This window comes from Hyaena hyaena, unplaced genomic scaffold, assembly GCF_003009895.1.
Source record: "Hyaena hyaena isolate Hyena2069 unplaced genomic scaffold, ASM300989v1 scaffold_831, whole genome shotgun sequence".
In the NCBI taxonomy this organism is placed as follows: Eukaryota; Metazoa; Chordata; class Mammalia; order Carnivora; family Hyaenidae; genus Hyaena; species Hyaena hyaena.
Window position 1 is genome coordinate 803223 of NW_024081468.1, and position 23794 is coordinate 827016.

At 55.5% G+C, this 23794-nt stretch overlaps 1 protein-coding gene across 5 annotated transcripts; it reads left to right on the forward strand.

The window, feature by feature from the left end:
* Positions 1-409: 409 nt before the first annotated feature.
* Positions 410-13100, forward strand: TAL1 (TAL bHLH transcription factor 1, erythroid differentiation factor). 5 transcript variants are annotated; one of them, XM_039219776.1, is made up of 5 exons: positions 410-474; positions 3215-3369; positions 6739-7173; positions 8464-8558; positions 12328-13100. In XM_039219776.1, the coding sequence occupies exons 3-5, from the start codon at positions 6740-6742 to the stop codon at positions 12780-12782; spliced, it is 984 nt and encodes a 327-aa protein (XP_039075707.1). In that variant the 5' UTR covers positions 410-474; positions 3215-3369; position 6739; the 3' UTR covers positions 12783-13100. The 5 variants fall into 5 exon arrangements, 4 of the variants coding, with proteins under 4 accessions (XP_039075707.1, XP_039075706.1, XP_039075709.1 ...); XM_039219775.1 differs by lacking the exon at positions 410-474 and adding an exon at positions 1242-1549; XM_039219778.1 differs by lacking the exons at positions 410-474; positions 3215-3369 and adding an exon at positions 6499-6630.
* The last annotated feature ends 10694 nt before the right edge of the window (positions 13101-23794 follow it).

Below are 23794 nucleotides of genomic sequence, written 5' to 3' on the forward strand. Positions count from 1 at the left end.
GATGAGAGTCGCTGAAGAAAGGTGTCTCGAAGGCCGTGGGACCGAGGTTGCGGGGTGCCCGGGTTCCCAGGGGCTTCGGGATCAGAAAGGGGGCTGGACTCGCCGAGCCCTAGACTGCGCGCCCAACTCTCTCCGTGGCGCATTCCGGAGCCGGTCCCAGCGCCGCGCAGCCAGTCCCCGCTCCCTCCGGTGAAATTGCCAAATTAAAATGAATCATTTGGCCCATAATGGCCGAAGCGCTTATCGGGGGCGAGCGGACCCGCGGCAGCGCCTTATCTCGGCGGCGCACACGGCCCCGGCGCGCCTCGGCCCATGCTAACGAGGCCCTGAACGTGAGCGGGATTAGCGCGCGTCGCTGGAGGAGCCTGGGCGCGCGGGCGGGGGACGCGGACGGGGACGGGGGGTGGGGGCGGGCCTCCGCGCTGAGGACCAGGCCTCAAAATGGCCACACGCGTCCCCCCGTAGCGGCAAAACGTGAGCATTCCGGCCTTCTTCTAGGGGGAGGCAACCTGCGGCCTCCCGCGGAACCCCCGTCAGCCCCTCTCCTTTTCCCCCGCTCGCAGAAGAGGTCTTCGCGCCTCGTCCCCGGGTTTCTTTGGATGGGGGGCATTTTCCACCGACGCTCTCCGCTCGCCGCCGCCGCCCCTCCCGCCACGGAGACTCTCTTCCTTCCTTCCCCTTTTTCCTTACGCAATATACAGAAATGCGCGAGGCGGTGGTTGGTTTTCATTTCTTCTTGGTGGTTGTGTGCATGCGGTGGGATTGGGAGTGCGTGTGTGAGCCGTCGGCAATGCTGACTTCTTCCGAGTGTAGGCTTCCCAGGCGAGGGGTTGTGTATTCGAGTGTGGCGGTGTCCGCGCTCTTCGGGTTGTTGATTTGGATTCTTCTAGCCCCTTCTGCCGTTCTCCTCTTCGTATACAATTATGCTCGTTTGCTTTCTCGACCCGGGTCCGCCTCTGGGCGTCGGGTTGTGCGGCCTCTGCGATTGTGTTTGGTGGTTTCTTCGTTGTGTCGGGCGTGTGTGATCCTGACTGCCTGAGATGTACGTCCGTGAGCGGTTGCGTTGGACCGATTTCGTTGTGGCGCTTTGGACAATGCGCGGGCCTGACCATGTCGGCTTGTGGGGCAGTGTTGGGTTGTGTTTCACTCTGCTTCCCTTCTGTGGGGCTGGACCGTGTGTGGTCCTGTCCACACCGGGTTGTGTGCTCGCGTCCTTTAGAAGTGCATTTGCAAATCGCTGGGGGGTGGAGGGGAGGGCGAGCAGGAGACGGAGCCGCAAGTTGAGGAGGCGGCAAGGGGGCGGGGAGAGGGATTTCACATTTTATTCCAAATTATGATGTATTCGGAAGCCAGTGTGGGCTTGGATGGGCCGACGGAGCCGGCGGAGGCTGCTCTGTCCGGAGGCCAGCCTGTGCCCCGGTGGTCGAGGCGGTCGTGAGAGTAGGAGGTCTTCAGGCTGGGAGCCGAGCCGCGCTCGCCAGGGCCCGCGCCTTCAAGCCGGTAGCCGCCCGCCTCGGTTTCCGCCGCACCCAGGCCGCGTCCATTTCTGGTCAGTTTCGTGGGTACCTCCGCCGGGGTGTGCGGGAGAGGCCTGGAAAAGACAATGGGCGCATTCTCCAGGTTTCGCGCCTTGGGTGGGGACCCTCGGGGATAACCTCCAAAGAACATTTCCCCATCCTCTCCCTGGAGGGACATTGCCGCGTGGGTCAGGTACCCGTCGCATCGGTGACCCGGGCCAGGCTTTGTGGAGGGATGGGGTTAGTGCTGCCCTCGCTTCGAAAAAATGGATTCTGCTTTGCCAGTTATTGTGGTTACTGATGTCGTCGCCATCAGCCTCATCACCCTCATCATCATCCTTTTTAATTAAAGTAATCGTTCAGGAGCGAAGCGGCTCGTCCCTTTTAGCTTCTTTGGAGCGATAACAAAGCAACGCGGTTTCCCGACACCCCCCCCGCCCCCACCCCCCGTCCCCCAGCTCTATTTTTTAAGTTGCTGGGCTTGTGGTTGGGAGAGAAAATGGAAAGAGGGACGGACACAGAGACTCTGTCATAAAGCAAAAATTAAACTGGACCTAAGACACGGGAATGAGTGGATTCTCCCTTCTTCCCCCCACCCCCAATCTGGATTAGAAAAAGAGAAAGAAAATCTCCCGCATTGGACTGAAACCGCAGGGAAGAATTATTCCTCTATTTCCACCAAAACTGGGGCAAAAAGGAGTCCTTTGGAATTAATCCAAGGCTTCGATGTGTAATCATAAATTGGACAATTTAGGCAAAACAAATTAAACAAAACCCTTCGGAGGAAAAAAAAAGGGAGGGGGCAGCCTAAATCTCACTAGACTACACCCTGGGAAGCAGTACTGGATTTGTGTTTATCCTGCCTCCCTTTGCCTTGTTTATTACTGCAAGGAATTTATTAGAATTCTCCTTTACTCTGCTAGTCTGAACATTGAAAATCATTGTTTGTGGATGGTTGAAAGGAAGGCAGGGGCTGTCTTTCTTTCTTTCTTTCTTTCTTTCTTTCTTTCTTTCTTTCTTTCTTTCTCTTTCTTTCTTTCTCAGTAGGAAGAAAAGAGGGGATCAAGGTAGATCAAGATATCCCTCCCTGCCCTGCATTCTCTTGGATCCGTGCTGTTCTGACTCCATTCCTGTCGGAAAGTAGCCTTTGGAATTGGGTTCTGGTTTCACTTTGGGCTAGAGGTGGGCATGGAAAGAATGGGAGCCTCGGAGGTTCTGCCCCACAGATCAGGGTCTGAAGACCGGAATCCCCTTTTCCAACACACATTGACCCACCCACCCCCACCGTAGGCTAGGCATTGTGGCTGCTGCTCCCGCCTGAGCCGGGTTCCCAAGCCAGCCAGCCTCAAAGACTTCAGGGCTTAGAGAACAAACTCGGCCGGTGGCGCTGAACCAGACATCCCGGTTGGAAGGCCCGAAAATGTTCTGGCAGTCCGTGGAGAGCTCGTTGTTGTTGTTGGAGTAAATAGTTATTGCTGATTGGTCAGGTGTAGGGTTCTTTTTAGAGGGGGATTGGGGGGAGGCTTCAAGCACCTGCAGGTTGGGGGCAGAAAGCTGTTTGCAATTCCCTGGGCTGGTCGGCGAGGACATGAGGTAATTCCCAGCCATTGACCCCCATTTCTCTCTCTCCCTCCCTCTCACCCTCCCTCTTTCTCTCCACCCCCATCTTTCCTGGAAACTCGCTTTGGGCGCGGCAGACTGCCCCGGACCACACCGTGGCCTAACTGCTGGTCTCTCAGTGAGACGGGGGAAAGCAAAGACCCCAGTCCACAACTTGGACCTTGGCTCCCGCCCCTCTCCGGCGGAGTGGAGATCCTATTCAGAGGGGCCTGTCTCTCTAAATATGCCCCAGGTGAGTTTTGGGGGAACAGTATCGGTGGCAACAGTGTCCAGGAAGACCTTGGGTTCTGGCCTGGGGTGGGGGAGGCTCAGGACAGAGGCCAGTCCGGTCTCCGATTGGGTAAGGGGAGGACGAGCCCAGAGCTGGGAATCTGGGATCAGGATCGGTGCCTCTGTGGTTTCTAGCAGGGCCTTTTCTTTTTTCAATTCTGGGCAAAAACACCTAGCTGGACTTAGCCCCCCAGGCCGCTCCCATCAGTCCTGGTCCTGTGCTTGTTTCACAAGGCTCCTAACTCTGGGGCGGCTATATCCGGGTGGTGCAGGCTGTGTGTGCCTGGGCCGCTGGCAGGAAGAAGGCCCAGCCATCCTGGCTAGTGCAGTCCCTTCTCGGGTGGGCCTTGACCGGGGCCTAAGGCCTAGGGCGGGGCAGCGCAGGAACACCCCTCCACTCTCCTAGTAGCTGGGAAGGTGATTCTGTTCTCACGAAGGCTTGGGGCTCCCGGGGTGGGGAGGGGGGCAGTTGGGGTGTGGGTGCAATATGAAGGACAGGAAGCTAGCTCTTACCCCAGGTACCAGCGGAGGCTGTTTTCATATGAGAAATTTTCCCTGCCCGGAACTGGGAGCTGCCGGGACCCTGTTCCTGCCCGCTAGGAGCTCCTGGGATCCCTGTCTTGTTCAGACTCGAACGGAAACGTTGCGGCCATCTGGCAACAGGAGATGAGAATCCGGTGTTGGGGGCTGTGAGCTGGTTTTGGGCCGCACAAAGACAGAGGAGTTGTCATGGTCAAAATAGTCTAGTGCGATTCTGTTCAAAAGCTTCTCCCCATTTCTTCGTCTTCCCCAAATAAAAACAAATGAACAAAGTAAAATCACGCAGGCTTTCCTTTCAGTAATCTTAACCAAAGCCAAGTGATTGGGGTTAGTCTCCTACAACCAAAGGTGCTTACGAGTCTGCTGTTGGCTTCCTTTGGAGCATGGACCCCTGGCCTGGGTGATCCTGGGTGTAGATCAGCAGCCTGCCGGGTTTTCCTAAGGTCCGGGGATGGGCGGGGAGAGGTCGGCCACAGACCCTGGGGACCAATCATAGGTTTCTCACAGGGAGCCTCGGAGATACAGATATTTATAGGCGTCTGGGGAGGGCATTTGGGGCCAGAGTCAACTCATCCGGAATATGTGCTTCTCTTGCCCCTCGGGGATCAGCGCCTACATGAAGCCTCAGAATTAATCAGAGGGTATAACTGTGTCAAAAGGAGAGCTTGAACTCAGTCTGGTGATTGCAGTGTGCACCATTTGTTTGTCACTCTGGTTAGAAGCTGGGGCTGGAAGCACGTGTCACTGGGCACACAACGGTGTGTGGGGACAGTAAGGTAGGGAGCCAGCACCTTGAGGTTTGTATATTTTGCCACAGGATGGTCTGTTACTGGTGCATTTCATTGCTGCAGGGGAGCCAGGAACACCAGACTGGCATACCTCTGGTGCATTTCTAGTGGCCGCAGTGTCTTGGCAGTCCCATTCTGTGGATACAGATCTATTGTTTCCGCCATAATCGTAAACTGGTTTCCAGTGAAGCCTTTGCGGACCCACTGCCTTTGCAGCTCACGTACACCAGGTCTTGGGGAATTCTCTTGTTTCCGGGGGAGCCCCTGGAGCTGGCAGACCCAGGGCAGAAGTACAATCTGAATGATGATTCTCCGTCAGCTTGTGTGTCTGTGGCAATTTTGCTGAGCCCCAAGGAGGTTTCAGAAGGTCGGGTCTCTCTACTGGATCGGGAGGATATTTCCCAGGCCAACTCCGGTCCGGTCCGGAGCGGTGCAGTGGCAGAATGGCTGCCGCGAGTGATTAAATGCCATCTGCTTGGGGCTGAATTTGACTTTTGTGTATTTTCTACTATAAAATATCCCAGTCGTCTAATTCTGACAGCAAAAAATCTTTCGGACACCTTTTGAAGACTGTCAGGTTGATTAAATATGTATTTTATTAAAACAACTCACAAACATCCCGAAACTCCAGACCCAGAGTCTCGTGGTTTTTTGGTTTTCATTCTTGCGGGGACCTGGCTCCATTGGCATCGAAGCAGGGTGATGGAAGGCCCCCAGCCAGTGTTAGTGGGGAGTGGGGCCTCTGTGGTCACCCTGTGTATGGTGTGGAGGAGTGTCCTCAGCCCCAGGGATATACATGAGAGGGTATATACCAGAGCAGGGCTCAGGCAGTGTAAGATCAGCGTTCTGGTCCTGCTCTGTGGCTCCGTGGCAAATAGGTTCGTGTGACCTTGGGCAAGGCTTTCCCCTGGATGGTCCCACCTTCTTGCCCGTAATAACGTTTACTTGAGCATTTGCATCGTGCTTTTAAATGCGTAAATGAGGCATTGCTCCCATTTCCCAGAGGACACCACCAAGGCAGGAGAGGGGGACAGAAGAGTTCAAGGGCCTCCGTGATACCTCTTCCTGCTCAGGGATGGGAGCCTAGACCCCAGTAGCGTCAGGGGCACTCTGAGTGTCTCTGCTCCGTAGCCCTTCGTTCCAGATCCCACCTCACGTGTGAGTCCAGCGGGGCAGAAGGAGGCAGACGGAGTGTGCGGGGCATAGAGCTAGGATCATTTTCTTCCCTTCCCAGTGTCTCCTCTCTGGTCTCAGCGGGAGTAAAAGGCCACTGGGGTTTCCAGCAGCCGCACAGAATACGCGCTGTATTTGCTTACTCCAGACAGACAACTGCAGGGCCGTTAATACGTGTCAGCAAAGAGCAGGCGTCGCTGCCGGCTGTGGCAGAGCGGCGGACCCCGGGCCCTAAGGCCCCCATCCCCTGAATTCCCTACCTGCACTCCTCCCAGGTTTCTGGGTGCTCGGGTGCAGGCGGCAGGCTGGGCGCGGGTATTGCTTTGGGAGGTTCGAAAAGCACCCCACCTCCGCGCCACAGTTTCCCCGCCAAAACCAAAAGGGGGGCGGGTAGAACATGGTCAGGGGATTTGTTCCCTCCTCTTCCCTTGCGGCCTGAGCGGGGGGACAAGATGACATTTCTTTCTCGCTTCTTTCTACATTTCCTTCCTTTCCCCCCTTCTGTTTTCTTTCGCTGGCAGTATTCCTTTTCCTCCGATGTCTGTCGTGTTTTCCCACCTCCTCAGTCGCTGTGCCTCCCAGACCCCTCTCCCTCCTCCCGCACCAGAGGCTCGCCCTCTCTCCCTCCCGCCCGGCCCCAGCCCCGCCGCTGGGCCTTCAGGCCGTGGGGGAGGGCGTGTGTCCACGTGGCGCTAAGCTGGTCCGCCTCTTCCCACGTCTCAGTGCGTGAAATTCTCTGTGCCTTGCACCCCCTTCATCGCCCCCCCCCCCCGGTGACCTGGGGGCGGTTGTGAGAGCGGGCGTCCGCTTGTCTGTCTGTCTGCCCGCAGGATGACGGAGCGGCCGCCGAGCGAGGCGGCCCGCAGTGACCCCCCGCTAGAGGGACGGGACGCGGCCGAGGCCCGCATGGCCCCCCCGCACCTGGTCCTGCTGAACGGCGTCACCAAGGAGACGAGCCGCGCGGCCCCCGCGGAGCCCCCGGTCATCGAGCTGGGCGCGCGCGGCGGCCCGGGGGGCGGCCCCGCCGGTGGGGGCGGCGCCGCGCGGGACTTAAAGGGCCGCGACGCGGCGGCGGCCGAAGCGCGCCATCGGGTGCCCACCACCGAGCTGTGCAGACCTCCGGGGCCCGCGCCCGCCTCGGCCCCCGCGGAGCTGCCCGGCGACGGCCGCATGGTGCAGCTGAGCCCGCCCGCGCTGGCGGCCCCCGCCGCCCCCGGCCGCGCGCTGCTCTACAGCCTCAGCCAGCCGCTGGCCTCGCTCGGAAGGTCAGGGCTGCGGCGGGAGGGGACGGGGTGGGCGGGCGGCCCCCGGGAAGCACCCTGCCCGGGCGCCCCCGATGCCCCTCGGAGCGACCGCGCTGAGCGGCGGGAGCGCAGGAAGAGAGGGGGAGTCGTAGACCCGTGGGCGGAAAAGCCTGCTTGCTGGGGCCCGTGCGCGAGCGAGACGGGAGTCCTCTGCGGGAGTGTGCGTGTGCGTGTGCGAGGGCCCGGGGGTTGGGTGCTCCGCGCGTGTGCGGCGTGCGTGGGTGTGCGTGAGCCCACGAGGGATCCAAGCCCCTGGGAGTGCAGGCATGTGGCGGGCAGTGAGCAGAAGCGCGCTGGCCGTGCTGGATGCGGGTGATGTGTGCGTGCGTGGTGGCAAGTGGCCCGAAGGGAGTCGCTTGAGTGTGAGTACCGGGCAAGAATGTGTCTGAGTGCGCCCCGCAGTGAAATTCTTCTGGAAGCCGCTGCCCTCAGTGGACAGGTAAGAGATTCGTGATTGCAAGAGGGCTCCCTCCTCGGAAACTGCTCCAGGGCCGGTCTGGGGAGTGGATCCCTTCCTCCCCTCCTGAGCCCCTCGGCCCCTTGGCGGGCTGGGGGCCCTGTACTGCCCTGTCTGTGTGAGGGTGTCCGTTTTCCTGCTGGGGCCCATGAGACGGTGGGGAGGTAGAGGTAGAGTTGGCACGCAGACAGGAAGATGAGGCAGGGGTCGATAAGGTGGGACAGTTACTGAGTCTATGGGAAACCCTGAGAGGGAAGCTATGGAGAGCAGAGAGTGGGTGATTTGGGGGAGGAGGGGACGTAAACAGTGGTGAGTCAAGGTTTCCTTTCTGTTGAATGTCGGCAGGCCCCACGGGGCTCCCGGTGAAGGTGGGGTGATTTGGGGGAAAAGGTGTGTGCCCCGTGAGGGGCTAGAGTGGCACAGCACAAGGTATGAAGGCCACACCTGTCTGGGAGGGGAGGTGTCCGGGGATGGTATGCTTGCATCAGGGACGGGAAGTATGCCTGCTGTGGGTTGCGTGTGTGTTCATTATTGCACTTGTTCCATGTGTTCACTCGATTGTGGGGGTGGGGGGGTGGGAGTGCAGCCCCTCCTCCCCTGCTTGTCTCACCAAGGAGAGAGGGTGGGATCGTTCTGTGAGTGTGTTTGGGGGTGTGTGTGATGCCCCTGTTCCAAACTAAGGTGTGAAAGGAGCAGAGTCGCCCTTGTTTTCCCAAGGGAGGGGGTCAAGAACACGTGGGGAGGATCTCCCTTCCACGTACGTGTGATCTGTGATCTCCTGCTCGCTCCCACAGTGGCTTCTTTGGGGAGCCAGATGCCTTCCCTATGTTCGCCACCAACAACCGAGTGAAGAGGAGGCCCTCCCCTTATGAGATGGAGATTACTGATGGTGAGTGTCCCTGCCCCCACCTTTGTACTCCCCCTCACGCTGATTAGAGCCCCCCCCCCCCAGGTGGGGTCGTCAGGGACTGCCCCGTAGGTGTCTCACACAGCTGGGCCAGCTGCCTTGGGGGACCCGAGTCCACCAGAGTCCCCGCCCTGCAACTGACCTGGGACTAGGGGAAGTCGTGGGTAGGGCTGGGGGGCCACCCGCATGGTCCTGGGAAGAGGGAAATGGCGGCGAGGACACACTGTGGCAGTTAGCCCAGACCTCTGGAGTCAGTTGTAGTCCCCACTGTAGCTCGGTTCCTGCACCTGGCCAGAATCACAGGGGAGGGCAGAACATGTGCCCCCCCCCCCAACCAGGCACTGCCCCTCAGGGATTTCGTGCCCCTCCCAAGTCCTTTTTGGAGTCTGGAATCTGCTCCCTGCCTGAAATTGCACATTTAAGGGCCTTGTCCCAGGTCTCTATATTGTGGGGCCATCTCGTCCCCCGTTCCACACCCAGAGGCGAGAAGTGGAGTTCCCATCCTGAATCATAGATTCCCTGAAGAGGCCCTTGGCACTACTATAGTGAACTACCTGAGTAGTCTTTGGCGCTGAACTTGGGGGAAGGGGTTGGATGAGTGGGAAATTTGGAGTATCCCCTCCCTCTTCCCAGGGTTGGTCTGATGTAGTAGATGGGACCCAACACCAGGGGGCAGGAGAGCAGGCTCTTCAGAGCCTAGGACTTGGAGCAAATCCCTGGGGCCGCCAGTGCTTCAGCCTGGATGGGGCCTGGGGCTCCGGTGGGAGGGGCAGCTGAGGCCTTGAAGCCACACTGGGTTTATTCAAGGAGCCACTAGGAGGGATATGTATTGAGCTGGAGCTTCTGGAGAGGAGTCCTCTTTGGTGTTCTGGAGGGGAGGAAGCCTAGAGTCTAGACAAGGAACAGACCTCATAAGACCTGGCCAGCCTGGGATGGGGGTGTAGGTCCAAGAGGGAAGGGTGATGGGATGTCAGTGCTGTTAGGTTAGAGGGCGGGGGGGGGGGGGGGGGGTATACCAAACAGGAAGTAGGCAGGGCCAGTCTCGAAGTTCCCCAGGGAAGAGGCATTTTCTGCAGAGCAGAAGCAACAAGAATCAGGCATAGAAGAGAGAAAGGAGGAGAGGGGCAAGGAGGTGGGGATTTGGGAGCAGTGCAGAAGTATAAGGAAACCATTACTCATAAATGTCACTAATATTTACTGAGCACCTACTCAGTGCCTGGCCACGGAGAGGCAGAGGACGCAGATGGATGGACAGATTCGGGCAAGAGGAAGGTGTGAGAGGTGGGAGGCACCTTGGCACCTTGCCAGAGAGGAACAGACAGAAATGGAGGTGTGGGGGTTGCAGAATCTGTCCATGAGACTTTGAAGTCAAAGATTTAACCAGAAGGAGTCCACAGACTGGAACTAATGCAAGGTGTAAAGTCAGAACTTGGTGTGGATTCCTACTGTTGTATTTTCCTTGCCCTCAGTTTCCTCATTTATAAAGTGGGGAGAGTCATCGCTTCCTCACACACAGATCGCTGAAAGCATACAGTGGGGTAAAGTGTTTTTAGGGCCTGGCTCGGAGTAGGTGCTCCTTGTGGAGTTCTGTCTAGCTGTAGCTGTGACAGCACTTATAATGCCCCCTCCCCATCTAGGGGCTCCCTAAAGATCAGCCAGCATTAGCCATGGAGCAGGGATGGTCCTCCCTATGTCACAGCTGAGGGACACCCCTCTGTCTGGCCTGGGGGCCAAAGAACATGGAGTTATTTCCTTTGCAGCAGCCCAGAGTAGGACTGCCAGCATGCGTGCTTGTTTTTCCCAGCTTGGGTCTGGCCTTTGGCAGAATCAGCTGGGCTGGGGCCTTTTGGGGTTTAGAAAGACAGTTTTCGAGGCACAGTGGGCAGGGGGTGAGTGAGCCTCCCTGAGAGAATACGATGTGTGTGTGTGTTTGTGTATGTGTGCATGTGTGTACATGTGTGTAGGTGTGTGTGCATGTGCATGTAAGAGAGAGAAAGATGATGGAGAGAAGTGCTGGCATGGAGGAGCTGTCCCAGCCTCAGCCTCAGTGAAATTAGCAGTGGGTCTTAGATGACGCCTTGACCCTTCCTCTCCTCATCTCCCCCCTACCCAAGTTTCCCCATTCTGAACTCTGGTTCTAGGGGTCATCGAAGAGGGCAGACAACTCTCCCAGGCCTGGAAGTTCCTTCAGTGTGCAGAGCTTCCTGATGACTGCTGGGAGCCTTGCTGTGTGCCTCAGTATTGGGGAGGGAAGTGACCACCTCAGCCGGGAGCTCAGGAGCACTTGCAGGGCCCTCTCCTGTTTTCTCTGGCTTTGGGCATCCCAGGCCAGGCTTGGACATTTTGTGCAGTGCCTTGAACACCGTAGGTGCTCGGTACATGCATGCTGGTGTCTGCCACTGCTCCACAAGTCTTAGTACACGAATATAGTCTGAAATTGGTCTAGTCTGTAATCAGTGCATTGTAGACCTGGAGAGACCGAGGCAGCCCGCAGACACCTGCTCAGAGCCTCAGGCCATGCCTGTGCGTGGGCCGTCTCTCCGCGCGCACCTCTTGTAGGGGAGAGAGCCCACAGGGTGGGTCCTTTTTCCCCTTGGCTATACGCTCTACTCCATTCCCCCTCCTGCCAGCATGATCAGTTAGCAAACACTTACCAAACCCCTGCTCTGGGTTTTCCATCACCCTTAGTATAAAGCCCCCACCCTTGCTGCAGAGACTTTATGGGGTCTGCACCCAGCCTACTCTGATCACACCCACACTGATTAGCCTGGCTGGCTTCAGCCATTTTCCAGCTTGGGGCCTTTGTACATACAGTTCCCTCTTCCCTTCCTGTGGCTGGCTGGCTCTTCTTCAGCCTGAAGTTCTTACCTTCTAGATGTCACCTTCACCAGTGTGCCATCCTCAACCACCTCAGCTAAATGTAGTGGCTCCTTTCCATATTTTATTGCATTCAACCTCCTCTTCATTTGTTATTTGTTTGCTCCTTGTTCTCATCTGTCATCACCATTAAAATGGAAGTTCCGTTAGAGCAGGGACCCTGTCTGTTTTGTTCATCATATTCCTTAGTGCCTGGTTATTAGCAAATAACTGATGGATGGATGATAATAGCTGACATTTATTGAATGTTTAATCTGAGGCAGGTATTGTCTTAAGGACTTTTCCTGAGTTAGTTTTTAGATCCATGTTACAATCTAGTATTACTCCATTTTATACATGTTACTAGTGTTAGCTCCACTTTAAAGATGATGAAACTAAAGCACGGGGAGTTTAAGTAACTTGCCCAGAGTCACTCTCTAGTGAGTAATAGTCAGGAATTCAACCCAGAAAGTCTGGCTCCAGAGTTTGTCTTTCTGACTAGTGTGGTATGTCCTCTTGGCACAATGAATGAATGAATGAATGAATGAATGAATGAATGAATGACAAATGGTCCCTGTCCTCAAATGTCTCACAGCCCAGACAGGGCGACAAGCATAGACATGTACACTAATGGTCAAAAGTGATGGAGATCAGGGGGTTAGAGGGCCGAGATGGTTGGTGAGGTCTGTCCGAAGGGGTTGAGGGAAATCTTCAGAAAAGAGGAAACAGATGAATTGGGTTTCGAAAGCAGAGTAGGAGTTTTCTAAGTAAAAGGTAAGAAGGCGTTCTGGGTTTCCCCAGTTTTCCAATGGCTGGCTTCTCTTCTTCCCCGCAGGAGAAGGTGCCTTGGGGCACCTCCATCTCACTGTTTTCACTCCTGTCCCCCTACCTCCAGGTCCTCACACCAAAGTCGTGCGACGCATCTTCACCAACAGCCGAGAACGGTGGCGGCAGCAGAATGTGAACGGGGCCTTTGCTGAGCTCCGCAAGCTGATCCCCACTCATCCCCCAGACAAGAAGCTCAGCAAGAATGAGATACTCCGCTTGGCCATGAAGTACATCAACTTCCTGGCCAAGCTGCTCAATGACCAGGAGGAGGAGGGTACCCAACGGGCCAAGCCTGGCAAGGACCCCGTGGTAGGGGCTGGTGGCGGAGGCGGTGGGGGAGGGGGCGGTGCGCCTCCAGATGACCTCCTGCAGGACGTGCTCTCCCCCAACTCCAGCTGCGGCAGCTCCCTGGATGGAGCCGCCAGCCCGGACAGCTACACGGAAGAGCCGGCACCCAAGCACACGGCCCGCAGCCTCCACCCTGCCATGCTGCCGGCTGCCGATGCAACAGGTCCTCGATGATGGGGATGGGGCCACTCAGGGCAGCCTCAGGCCTCAGGCCGCTGGGACCGGGGGCTTCAGCGCGGGTGGGGTGAGGATTGGGCCTCTCTGAAGCAGGGCAGTGGACTTGACGAGCTTTCCTTGACGTCTGAACTTTGGGAAGTCCTCACTGCCCCCCCCACACACACCCCCTCCCGCCCCAGGTCTGGCTTTCCTGTTTCCTGACTCAGTGGTAGAACAGAAAAATGGAGCAAAGTGGTAGGTACTTTTTATGAAGACGGCACGGTCTTCCCCTCCCCCAGATACCTAAGACTTCTCAAGTAAAGAGCTCAACTGGCACTGCTTTCGGCCTGGAGCTTACAGCCCCCGTCTTTGCTGAGACTTGGGGTTGTCGGCTCTCACCTGGGGCGCCCGGAAGCCTCTGCCTTGCCTTCAGCCCCTCCCAAGCTGGCTGGAGTGGCTTGTGTGGCCTCTCAGTCCGAATACATAGGTACCCGGTAGCTGCCCATTTCCGGGTGAGCCCCATCTTCACCCAGGCCCAGGTTGGTCCACCCATCTTGCCAGCAGCTGCAGAGAGTCACAAGCCTCGAGATGCCTTCTTCAGGGCCTGGTTGAAGAAGATGGCCAGTGGACAGCCTGCTCCCAACTAGCTGGGCCAGAAGATCAGAAAACCCGGTAGCCCTTACTCTTGCCCCAGGGAATCAGAGCTCTGCTTTCTCCCCACGGAGACTTGCCTTCCCAATCTTTATGGCTGTGGGGACCGCGTCTGTAGCTGGGACTGCACCCGGTTGGGCCTCATGTGAAGGCAGAGAGAGGGGAAGTGATTAGAGTGAAGCTGAGCAAGAGCTGTGTGGGGCTGTGGGTTCAAATCCCAATGGCGTCTCAGAGCTTCCCGCCGGTAGTCTCAGCTCACCTTTCATACGGTGAGCGAGTGCCAGTGTGCCGATGGGCATGTGCTTGTGCTGAGAGTGGACACACAGCCCCATCTGTGTGTCCTCGCAGATGCTCAGGGGGACCTTCTTGCCCTGGGAGGTCTGCTTGCTGATGGTCTGGTCTGTGTTCTGAACTCAATTGGACACAAAGCCTGTCCTGTGAATTTCTGGCATTTGGGATTTTTGCTTGACTTCAGTTATGGGTGGGATCTTTAGGTCTTGATAGGACCCAGGCTCCAACCCCCTTCTGGGGCATGAGAAATCCAGAGACCAGGCCCTGGCTGAGACCCAGACATATGCACAATCATAGCAGAATCTTCTACACCCCTCGTTCATGCAGCTTTCGGTCATCTAGGTTGTGTATGGGAGGCTGGCTTACTGCAATAAGAATGCCCCCCTCCAAAAGTTGTACGTGGAAGTTTTGTAAATCGAACCCTTATCCTTCATCTTTTAAAGAATTACTACCGCAGTCCTTTTGTAAAGTGAAGAATTTTTTTGTAGAGTGGACCACTGCCCCTTGTTGACCTCTCATGTCAATCCACATTGTGTGACATGGTTTTCTTAAGGCCAGGCCTGCCTGTGACATGCATTCCAAGCCCAGGGAACAAACTCCATACAAGTCCTATATACCTGTCATTGTACCCACAAGTCACCCCTGCCTTTGGGGTTAGAGGGAAAACAGTCCCTCCTTGTGAAGGACCTTGAGCACAGCTGAATGTAGACAGCATGATCCCTGCTCCCTCCCCTCCTTCTTAAGTTGTGGGGTCCAGTTTGTGAGTAGGGGAGCAACATGGTAACTCTTATAGCACCCAGACTCTCCATCCATTTCACACCTCCAGCATCCTATTTTGATGAACATCAGGATTGGTTTCTTTCCAATACTGGAAGCCCCATCTGTGTAAAAATCAAGCACCTCACCGAGGCCCTAAGGCTGTGTTGGCTTCCTGGTGGATCAGTTTGACTTGGAGTGAAAAGTGGCCACAGTATGGATGAATGGAGAGGATTTAGGAGATGATCACACATTCTATCAGGAACTCAAGCTTCTGGCTTCCTCTTCTCTCAGACAGGCATGGATTAAGTTACCTCTCCCAATGTCAGTATCTCATAAATACCCTGGCTTGGCCTGTCTCCTAGGGCTGTAGTGTAGACCAAGTGGAATCATGAAAGTAGAAGCATTTTGAGACCAGAAAGAACTCTTTGGCCCTCAATATCACCCCTGCAGTGGGGTTTCTCCCCCTGAGCCCAGGGCCCCTGGGCAGAGGGCCAGCCTGCCCGATTGCATAGCATTTGAGTAGTCTAGGTTCCAAACCACTTTTGCCTGAGTTATCCTGATTGTCCTCATTTCTCCAGATTGGCCTCATTTGTGTCTCCTTCCAAGGGAAGGCACAGGAGTAAGAATGGAAAAAGAACTGGGCAGAATATGTAAAGTGCAATACAGCTTCCCCAAACGGACCTGGGTAGGGAATGGCAAAGCTTCATGCCTTTGCAGGACCTACAGAAGATAAAACATTTTTATTTTCATGTCCAACCACCCCCTCCCCCGCCCAGCATACCCTTCTTCTTCCTCTGCCTCCTCGCCTGTGAAGAAATGGCAACATTCCAAGAATCCTATCTCTGCAAAGGGAAGAAATGTAAAGGGGAAAAGAAACTGGAGAGCAGAGATGGTTGTAATGGAGGGTTTCCCAGCTTTTCAGGAGAATTCACATGCTTTTGTCGGTGGTGGCCAATGACAAGATGGTACAACCTTTATCCTATTCCGAAAACAGAACAAAGGGCACAGCATCTGTGGTCAGCCGACACCTATCTCGGCCTTTGGGGGTGGTCTGGTCTCGTACTTGTGATTTCGATGGTACGCGGCCCCCACCGAAGGCTTGCCCCTGCCCATGTACATAGCGCATTGTCCCTGTGGGCAGGCCCAGCACTTTCCGTCAATGTTGTACTGTACATGATGAGTTGCGTTGGTCTCTGCATTTTTCTGCAGAAGGGGAGTAACTGCTCCAGGTACCTTGACCTTTGTACAGCCCGGAGGCCAACACTGTGGGCGTGACTCTTTAGCGACAAAACCCTTGTGGTGATGATGTGTGTATATACATAAGGATATATTGGGAAGATTTCTAAATAAAAGTTTTGCAAAGGGACCTGGACTCTGTACTTGGATCTTGTGTCCCAGGCCTGAGAGTTGGGACATTAAAAGGAAGAGCCTGACAAGAGGCTGTGTCCCTGGGAATGGAGGGGCCTCCAGGACTCAGCTGCCCCCTACCCTGAGGCTCCCCGCCTTAGGGGTTCCATTCTTTTCCCTTTCCCAGGCCTCACAGAGGGTCCCTTCTGAGCACTGTGCACCCACACTTGTGGCGCAGGGCCACCCTGCAGGCAGTTCCCTCTGTGTGCTGGGCTCAGCTTCCATGGCTGGGGTGGTGGCTTTCCTCAGAAGTTCAGGACAGATTAAGGTCTCACCAGAGGATGGTCCCAGGTGCTCTGATGACTCCAGGGAGGCTGTAGCTCGAGTACCTGACTCTGGAGGACTGGGGGGTACGGGTCTCACGTGGGGCTCAGGGACAGCCTGAGGCTTTGGGAGAAGTGATCGGTGAGGGGAGGCTTGGGAACGGGAATGCGGTAACAGACAGAACTCTGGGCTCGGTGGGCAGAGAGGGCTCCGCCTATACACTGTTGGGACTTCAGAGACCTCAGTGGGTTAGCATTTCCAAGGGAGTACCAGTCCTTTCTTCATTCATTTAACCGCATTTTTTGAGCCCATACAACGGACCAGGTGTTATTCTAGGTACTGGAGATCCAGCAGTGAAGACAGCCAGGATCCCTGTTCTCGAGTTGCTTGAATCCTAGCAGGGAGGCAGTAGGCACACAGACACATACAGCACGTTAAATATGTTGAGTACAGTGTAGATATAGTGAAGATACAGCACAGTAGAAGGTGATTAATAGTAGGGAGAGAAGATGTGCCCAGAAGGGAACTCAGGGGGCCCCTGGATAGCTCTGGCCCATTTGGGGTCAGCCTAGCTCATTCCGCCAGGCTTTGATCTTGGCTGCCTCTGTCCCAGGGAGCTAGCAGGGCTAGGGCCGGGCAGAGCCTGTAGCGAAGCTCCTGAGCTTCTAGAAGACTCCCAAGTATACATCTCCCTGGCCCAGGACAAGGAGGCCCTTGGGCAGATAGGATGATGAGACTTAGTCCTGGGACAGGAGAAGTGGGGGTTGGGTGGGAGAGGGGGTGGGGGAGAGAGAGAGACGCATGTGTATGCAAGCAGTAGAGTGACATTTCAGAAGCTAAGGTAAGAGGGGGATTTGGGGTCGAGGAGAAAGTGGTAGCCGAGGCCAACACAACGAAAGCTGAGGCTCTGGTGAGAATGGCATCTGGAGGGGAGCAGAATGTGAAGGGAGGAACACCCATTCCCAGGAGGACCTGTCCCAGGAGAGGGCAGGGACTCCACTTCCAGAGGGGTGAGGAGGACCTGACTCTGCGGCCAGCAGGCAGAGGCTGTGGGGCTATTGACTGCCCAGCTGGGCCAGGCCTTGGGGGGTCGTTTGACTACTGTCCCCATCTTCAGATAGGAAGACGGAGGCCCAAAGAGGAAAGGAGTCTTCCCAGGGCCACACATCTCATGGACAGTGACAATAGTAGCAGGCAGGGCAAGGCTACTTCCACCTCAGGGAAGAGACTGTGTTCTCACCATTCCACCGTTTGCTTTCTCTGCTCCTGTTGTACTCTCCTTTCTGTCCTGGCTGCCATTTTGTTTTTAACCGTTCGGTTTTACACCTTTTGTTTCTACCTATCATCTGCTCCCACCTTCCTTTTGTCTGGCTAACTTGACCCCAGCACCCAGAAGTCTGTCCTGACTCTATGGGGCCTTCCTTCCCTCTGTGCTCACCTGTCTGCTTCCACAAACATGAGCTCCCCAAGGGCGAGACCATCCCTGATTCGTCTCTTGGCCTCTGGTGCCCCATGGCAGAGCTGGCATGGGATCCTTTCAATATTGACTGAATGAAGAGATTCGCAGGTATGGAAACTCCTAACTCAGTGTTGAGGCCACCATGGAATGAGAGGGTGGGTGGGGTAGATGGGTCATCCCTACAAAGAGGCTTCCGGCAACTTCTCCCTGCCCCCTCCCCCCAAACCACTGTTCAGGGCTGGGGCAGATGGATAGCTCTGTCCCTGGGGCTGCTTCTGTTGGCAGGGAGGCGGGGTGTGAGCTTTCTTGTGGGGGGCCCCCAGCAGCCTGGTTATCGGCCTGGTTATTGCACTGGACCTGGGTGGGGCGAGGTGTGGCTGATGAAGATCAGGAGGCCGTTATCCCCGTGCTCACAGCAGCCCTGCCCCCTTGTGCTGCCCACGCCCCTTTCTCTACTTGCAAAACAACTAACGATGCTCTCTCTGTCCCTACAGCCCATGTGAGCCAGGGCTGCACATCTGGCCAAGGCGCTGAGCCATCAGGAGTCAGAGTAAGGAAAGGAATAAGTCAGGAGGCCCAGGGCATCCTCTCTGTTGTCCAGAGAAGGAAATGAGGCCTAGAGAGGGGATGGGGTTTTACCAAAGTTACTCAGGATTTGAATTCAGGCCTGAGTCCAGAGCCAGTGTTCACTGCCCTTCAAGAGAGGAAGAAGAAATAGTCCCTAAGTAGTTGGTGTTCTTAGACAAGACAGGCCTGTGCTGTGCTGGAGGAGGTAGTGGCTCGGCTTGGCCAGCAGTCTGCCCAGGACATGAGCAATCAATCGGTGGGGGCGCTGGAGAGCTCGCCTATAGCGACAGGTTCAGCTTGAGGACAGGCAGTAAGGACAGTGGATGTGGTGTCAATTCAGGAAGGGAGAGGCCAGGACATAGGTGGGATTGAGCAAGAAAGGCAAAAAGAGAGGCCCTTTGTGGGCCACAGAAAGAGCCTCGGCTTGGGGTCAGACTTATCTGGGTTTAAGTTTCAAGACTGCCACTGATTGTACTGCTGTGTGACTTTGGGTAAGTCACTTACCCTTTCTGAGCTTCAGTTTCCTCATCTGTTAAGTGAAGATATTAACTCCCATCTTCCAGTGTTGTCATGGGACTTCAAAATAATCTATATAAAGTGTTTGTATTTTATAGAAAGCCATTCTTACTGCTAGAAATGGGTTTGGAACAGGGGTATACCTGGGAATGGCAGAAGAGAGAAAGAGGGCAGAGAGGGAAGTGGGAAGATTAATCATTCACAGCAGTAGGAATTCCTCTGGACCCACTGCATGCTGGGTGATGCTGGGGGACCAGCAAGGGACTTTCTTCTTCCCTTGTCTGAAGGGCTCAAAGGCTGAAGGCTGGCTGGAAGCGAGGTGAAAGGGACCAGATCCAGGGCATTACAACCTCAGAGGAAAGTGCTATGTGCGAGAGAGGCCCCGAGGCTGTGGGAGGTCTGGCTTTGGCCCTGGAGGCCCAGGGTAAAAGTCTGCTGAATTGAAAAGAGCCTGGAGAGGGGCGCCTGGGTGGCTCAGTCAATTAAGCGTCCAACTTCGGCTCAGGTCATGATCTTCCGTTCGTGGGTTCGAGCCCCGCATTGGGCTCTGTGCTGACAGCCAGCTCAGAGTCTGGAGCCTGTTTCAGATTCTGTGTCTCCCTCTTGCTCTGACCCTCCCCTGCTCATGCTGTCTCTCTCTCTCAGAAATATAAAACATTAAAAAAAAAAAAAAAGAAGGAAAGAAAAAGAAAGAAAAGAAAAGTGCCTGGAGAGGAGGCTGGAGAAGGCTTCCTGAAGAAGGTGCCATTTCCTGCCTTCCAGGTGCCTTAGCAGGGAGGCACAGCCTGTCCTGAGCTCCAACATCTTCTCTTAACGGCAGATGCAAGTTGCTCCCAGGATGCCAGTCCTCCCTCCTGGGTGCCCTTCTCCCTGCCCAGGCCACCTGGGGTCAGGCGGCGCTGGGCTGCTGAGCTACCGGAGGCCCACTGTGACATTCCCTCGGGCTCTTCCTTTCTCTGCCACTCACTTGGTCTGAGCCCTGCCTCCCTCCCCAGCTCCTGGCCTTCTCTGTCCACACAATAACAGGATGTGATCCGTTCAAGAGAGGAAGTGGGGAGGACGGCCAGTGCTGATAGCGCATTTCTGACTCTCCACTCCACACCTCGCCTCCCTCCCCGCCTCCCCTCCCCTCGGGCTGCCTTCCAGGAGGCTGCCTCCTCCCCAAGGCCCTGCCTGCTTCCAGAGGGATGAGTTTGGGGTCTTGTGCTTCTCAGGCCTATGTAGGCCTGTGGAAAGGTGCACGCTGGCCCTCTGCAAGGCCTGCTCTTCAGGCTCCGGCTTTGCTGACCTGTAGACAATTGTCTGAGACACTGAGACTCAGGGAGGCTTGTCTGACAAGCTTGGACTCCAGGGTATTTTCTGGAGCAGCTGGAGCCTGGGAGTGGGCAGGTGAGTCCCTCCGCTTCCACATCAGCAGGGCTCCACCCAGCCTACTGTTTCCTTGTGCGCCTGATCCAAGGCAGTGGGGTGACAGAATCAACCGAAAGGTCCTCATCAAGGACTGACTGTGCCCTGCCGGGCACAAGGTGGGATAGGTGGCACAGATGGGGAAACCGAGGCTCTGAGAGGCAAAGGGACTTGTTTAAACAGCATGAGCTAGGAGGTAAGTTGGAACTAGAACCCAGACCTCTCAACACCCGCCTGGAGCCGTCTCTTGCCTTTCGGCGGGCGCTGTCCCATACAGCTTTGTGTGATGATGCACATGTTCTGTGTCTGCCCGGCCCAGTATGATGGCCACTCAGCACATGCAGCTGTTGAACACTCAACACGTGGCTAGTGTGACTGAGTAACTGAATTTTTAAGTTTGTTTACTCTGAATTAACATAAATCTAGACCTGTTGAAATGCCAACCCCCCAGGAAAGAGCAGATTTTCATAGAGAGAGGCCGAGGGACGCCAGCCCCAGACCTGGGAAGCTCAGGAAGAAGAAGTGGGTCACTGAAGGTGAGCCTCACCCGGCTGTGCCCAGTGTCTACAGTTAATAGCAAAGGGCTAGGTGTTTCACTCTGCTGTCTCACTCGGACTCCTCCCAACAACCCAATGCAGGGGGACAGTCACTCCCATTTTACAGATGAGGAAACACAGAGGTCAGAGAGGTTAAATGATTTGCCCAAGGTCAAGTGGCTAAAAGAGAAACCCAGCTGGAATTCTGATCCTGGCTGTTTGGGGAGCCAGTTCACTCACCCCACTGCAGGTGAACCCCTGAATACAGCTAAGATCACTGCAGAGAGTCACTGCCCCGTCCCGGGCCATCAGGATGGGACTACCTGGAGCGGAAATCAGAGGACTCCCCGCTACATTGTGAGAAGAGAGGTTTGGTTATGTTATTCTGTGAGCTCCCTGATATGGAGAGACCGATCTCTCCTGACTCAGTCTCATTGATGCAGACGGTGGTTTGAAGATAAATTCTCCTCTCTCTAGGCAACCCCATCCCCCTCGCCATCCCATAACTAGGCCCCTCGAAAGACCCCTGCCTTTCTGAGACCCAGTGGACCTACGGGACCAGGGTGAAAAACTCTTTCCCACCCCATGCCTGATGACAGCTCAGCCAGCTGCGACCCGGGAGCCCAGGATCCTTCGCCCTTCCCAGCTTACCCTCTGCAGCCTGGGACCTGTGGTGCTCCTGGGTCCCAGGCCCTGCAGGATCTCGGGAGGCTGGGCCTTCTGCCCTCTGGCCGTTCCCACACAGGCTGGCCTTGGTTCCTTCCCTCTGCTCCGCCCCTCTCCCCAGCGGTCCCCAGGGCACCGTGCTTTCAATGGGCTATCGGCTTCCCCATCACTCTCACGCCCCTCTCCATTACCCCTGAATAGGTGGGATCCAGACAGACACAGGCACTCCCAGCCCCAAGCCCCCAGGCAATCTTGTCCGGGCCCACCTGGGACCTCAGATCTCTGCTGCCGCCTACCTGCCTGACCAGGCTAGAGACCTAACGTCCTGGAAAGCCGCGCTTCTGTCTGGCGATGCACCTTCTAAAGTAGCTCTCTAAAGCGGCTGCCCTGGTCCGGGATGCTACGATTTGACCCTGAGCTTAACGACAGGTCTCCAAGACCCCAGGGGTCATCATTCAGGGCTTGTCTGCTTCTCCGCCTCCATTTGGTGGCGGTATCAGCAGATTCTGTGGGGCGATGCAAGGAACGGCTGATGGGGCTGGCAGGACGGGGCGGTGGGTGCCTGGCGCGGTTAGTTTTTGAGGAGGGGGGCAGGGGTGCCCACAGGCCCCTTCAGGGTCCACATCTGCTTGGTTGGGGCCCAGCCAAAGCGGGGGCCGGCCTGCCAGTTGCCAGGCTGGCAGGCTTTCTGTATGATGCTAATGAGGGCAGTGGCGGGCGAGGAGGGGGAGGCGATGCTTTTGTCCCGCACTAGTCCTTACTGGAGGGGGTCCTCAGAGAGAGACAAGGGGCCTCCTCACACCCAAGTGGCTGTGATTAGCCTGCCGCCACTCACCCTGATGGCTCCAAGTGCTCTGGGGGTGTGGACAGTTTCAGGGAGGGAAGGGGGGAACAAGCATGGTCCGGAGAGTGTCCTAAAACATCAAGCCAGTTCAAGGCCGGAGTGGAAAATGCTGTGCCCTCCCCTGCCCTCCATCCTCCCTTAAGGGAGTTCTCGTGTTCCATGTGCACTGTCTCTCAGTCCCCACCTCTGAGCCTTTTCCGCGGCCCAGGCGCCTGCCCTGATTACCCCACGACAGGTTCGCTCCTGTGTGTTCCATAGCCTCAGATGCTCAGAGGCTGCATCTGCTGGATTCCTGACCCCCACCCCACTGCACCCGCCCTCGCCGGGGACTGGGGCCTCCCTTGCTTCTGAACTCAGAGCCCTTTGAACTATACCCGAGTGCCGCTTACCACCTGCCCCTATTTGCGTCCTGGCCTCATCTCCTTATCTGGGAGTTGGTCAGGCTGGGACAGTATGTCACTGGTCACTGGTGGCTCCGTCATGCCCAGAGTGTGTGGGTGCGCATAGGTGCTCGGTAAATATTTACTGAATTATTTCATCGGATCCTCATGGTGAGTGGGCACGAATGGGTCATTACCTTCATTTTGTTAAGAGCATTTCCAAATCTATGTGAAAATAGAGAGGATAATATAATAAATGGCATGAATCCATCACCAGCCTCAACAATCAGCCACATGGGTAATCTTTGTTTCATCTATACCTCCATCCCTCCCCATACTCCCTGTCTCACAATAGATTATCATGAAGCAAATCCCAAACATCATGTTATTTCATCTGTAAATTCAGTTAAAATCTTTAATCTTACAATTAAAAATATCCACTGAACACCCACTCTGACTGTTTGTGTGCTGTGCTCTGGGAAATTCCTACTCATCCTTCAAAGCTCAACTGAAATGACACCTCTTCCTAGAAGTCTTCCCTGATCTCTCCTTCCTCCTTGGGGAGTTCAATGGCTCCTTCTCTGAGGTTCCAATTGTAGACTTCCTTCACAGCACCGGTGGCTTTTTAGTAATTGATTTGTTTTTAACCTGAGGTGGAAGTATAGTGTAATACTTGAGAGCTTTAGAATCAAATACATGTGGATTCAAATTCTGGATCCACTGGCTTTCTGAGTTTAATTTCTCCGGACCTCAGCATTGTCTATGGTAAAATGGGGAAACAGCACTCACGTCATATTGTGGGGATTAAATAGGCTTGAGTCCGTAACACCTAGCACAGTGCCTGGCACATAGGAAGCATGCCTTCAAACAGTGCTAGCATTGCTGACGTCACATGTCTTTCCGGACTGAGCTGCGGGCAGGCGCCAGGTGCTTCCTAGGTGTGTCCTGGCACCTGGAGGGCCTCTCTAGAAGAGCATGATGGGGGCAGGCTCTCATCAGCCAGAATATAGAGAGTCTGGGCTCTGCCATAATGTCCTAGTGCCCTTGCCTGTCCAGAGACACATAGTTTGTCAAAGAGAGGCTCCGGGTTAACACTGGGCTCTGTAAGGGCACTAGCGAAAAATTCGGAAGAGTGACTTGATTTTGCCTTTTAATGCAGAGATATTTTGTTTATTTTTAAGCCACACGTTTTTTTGTTGGGGCTTTGGTTTTTGGTTTCTTCCCCCCTCTCCCAACAAACATTTCTCTGGAAAGATCAGAGAGGCAAACAAAACAAAATAAAA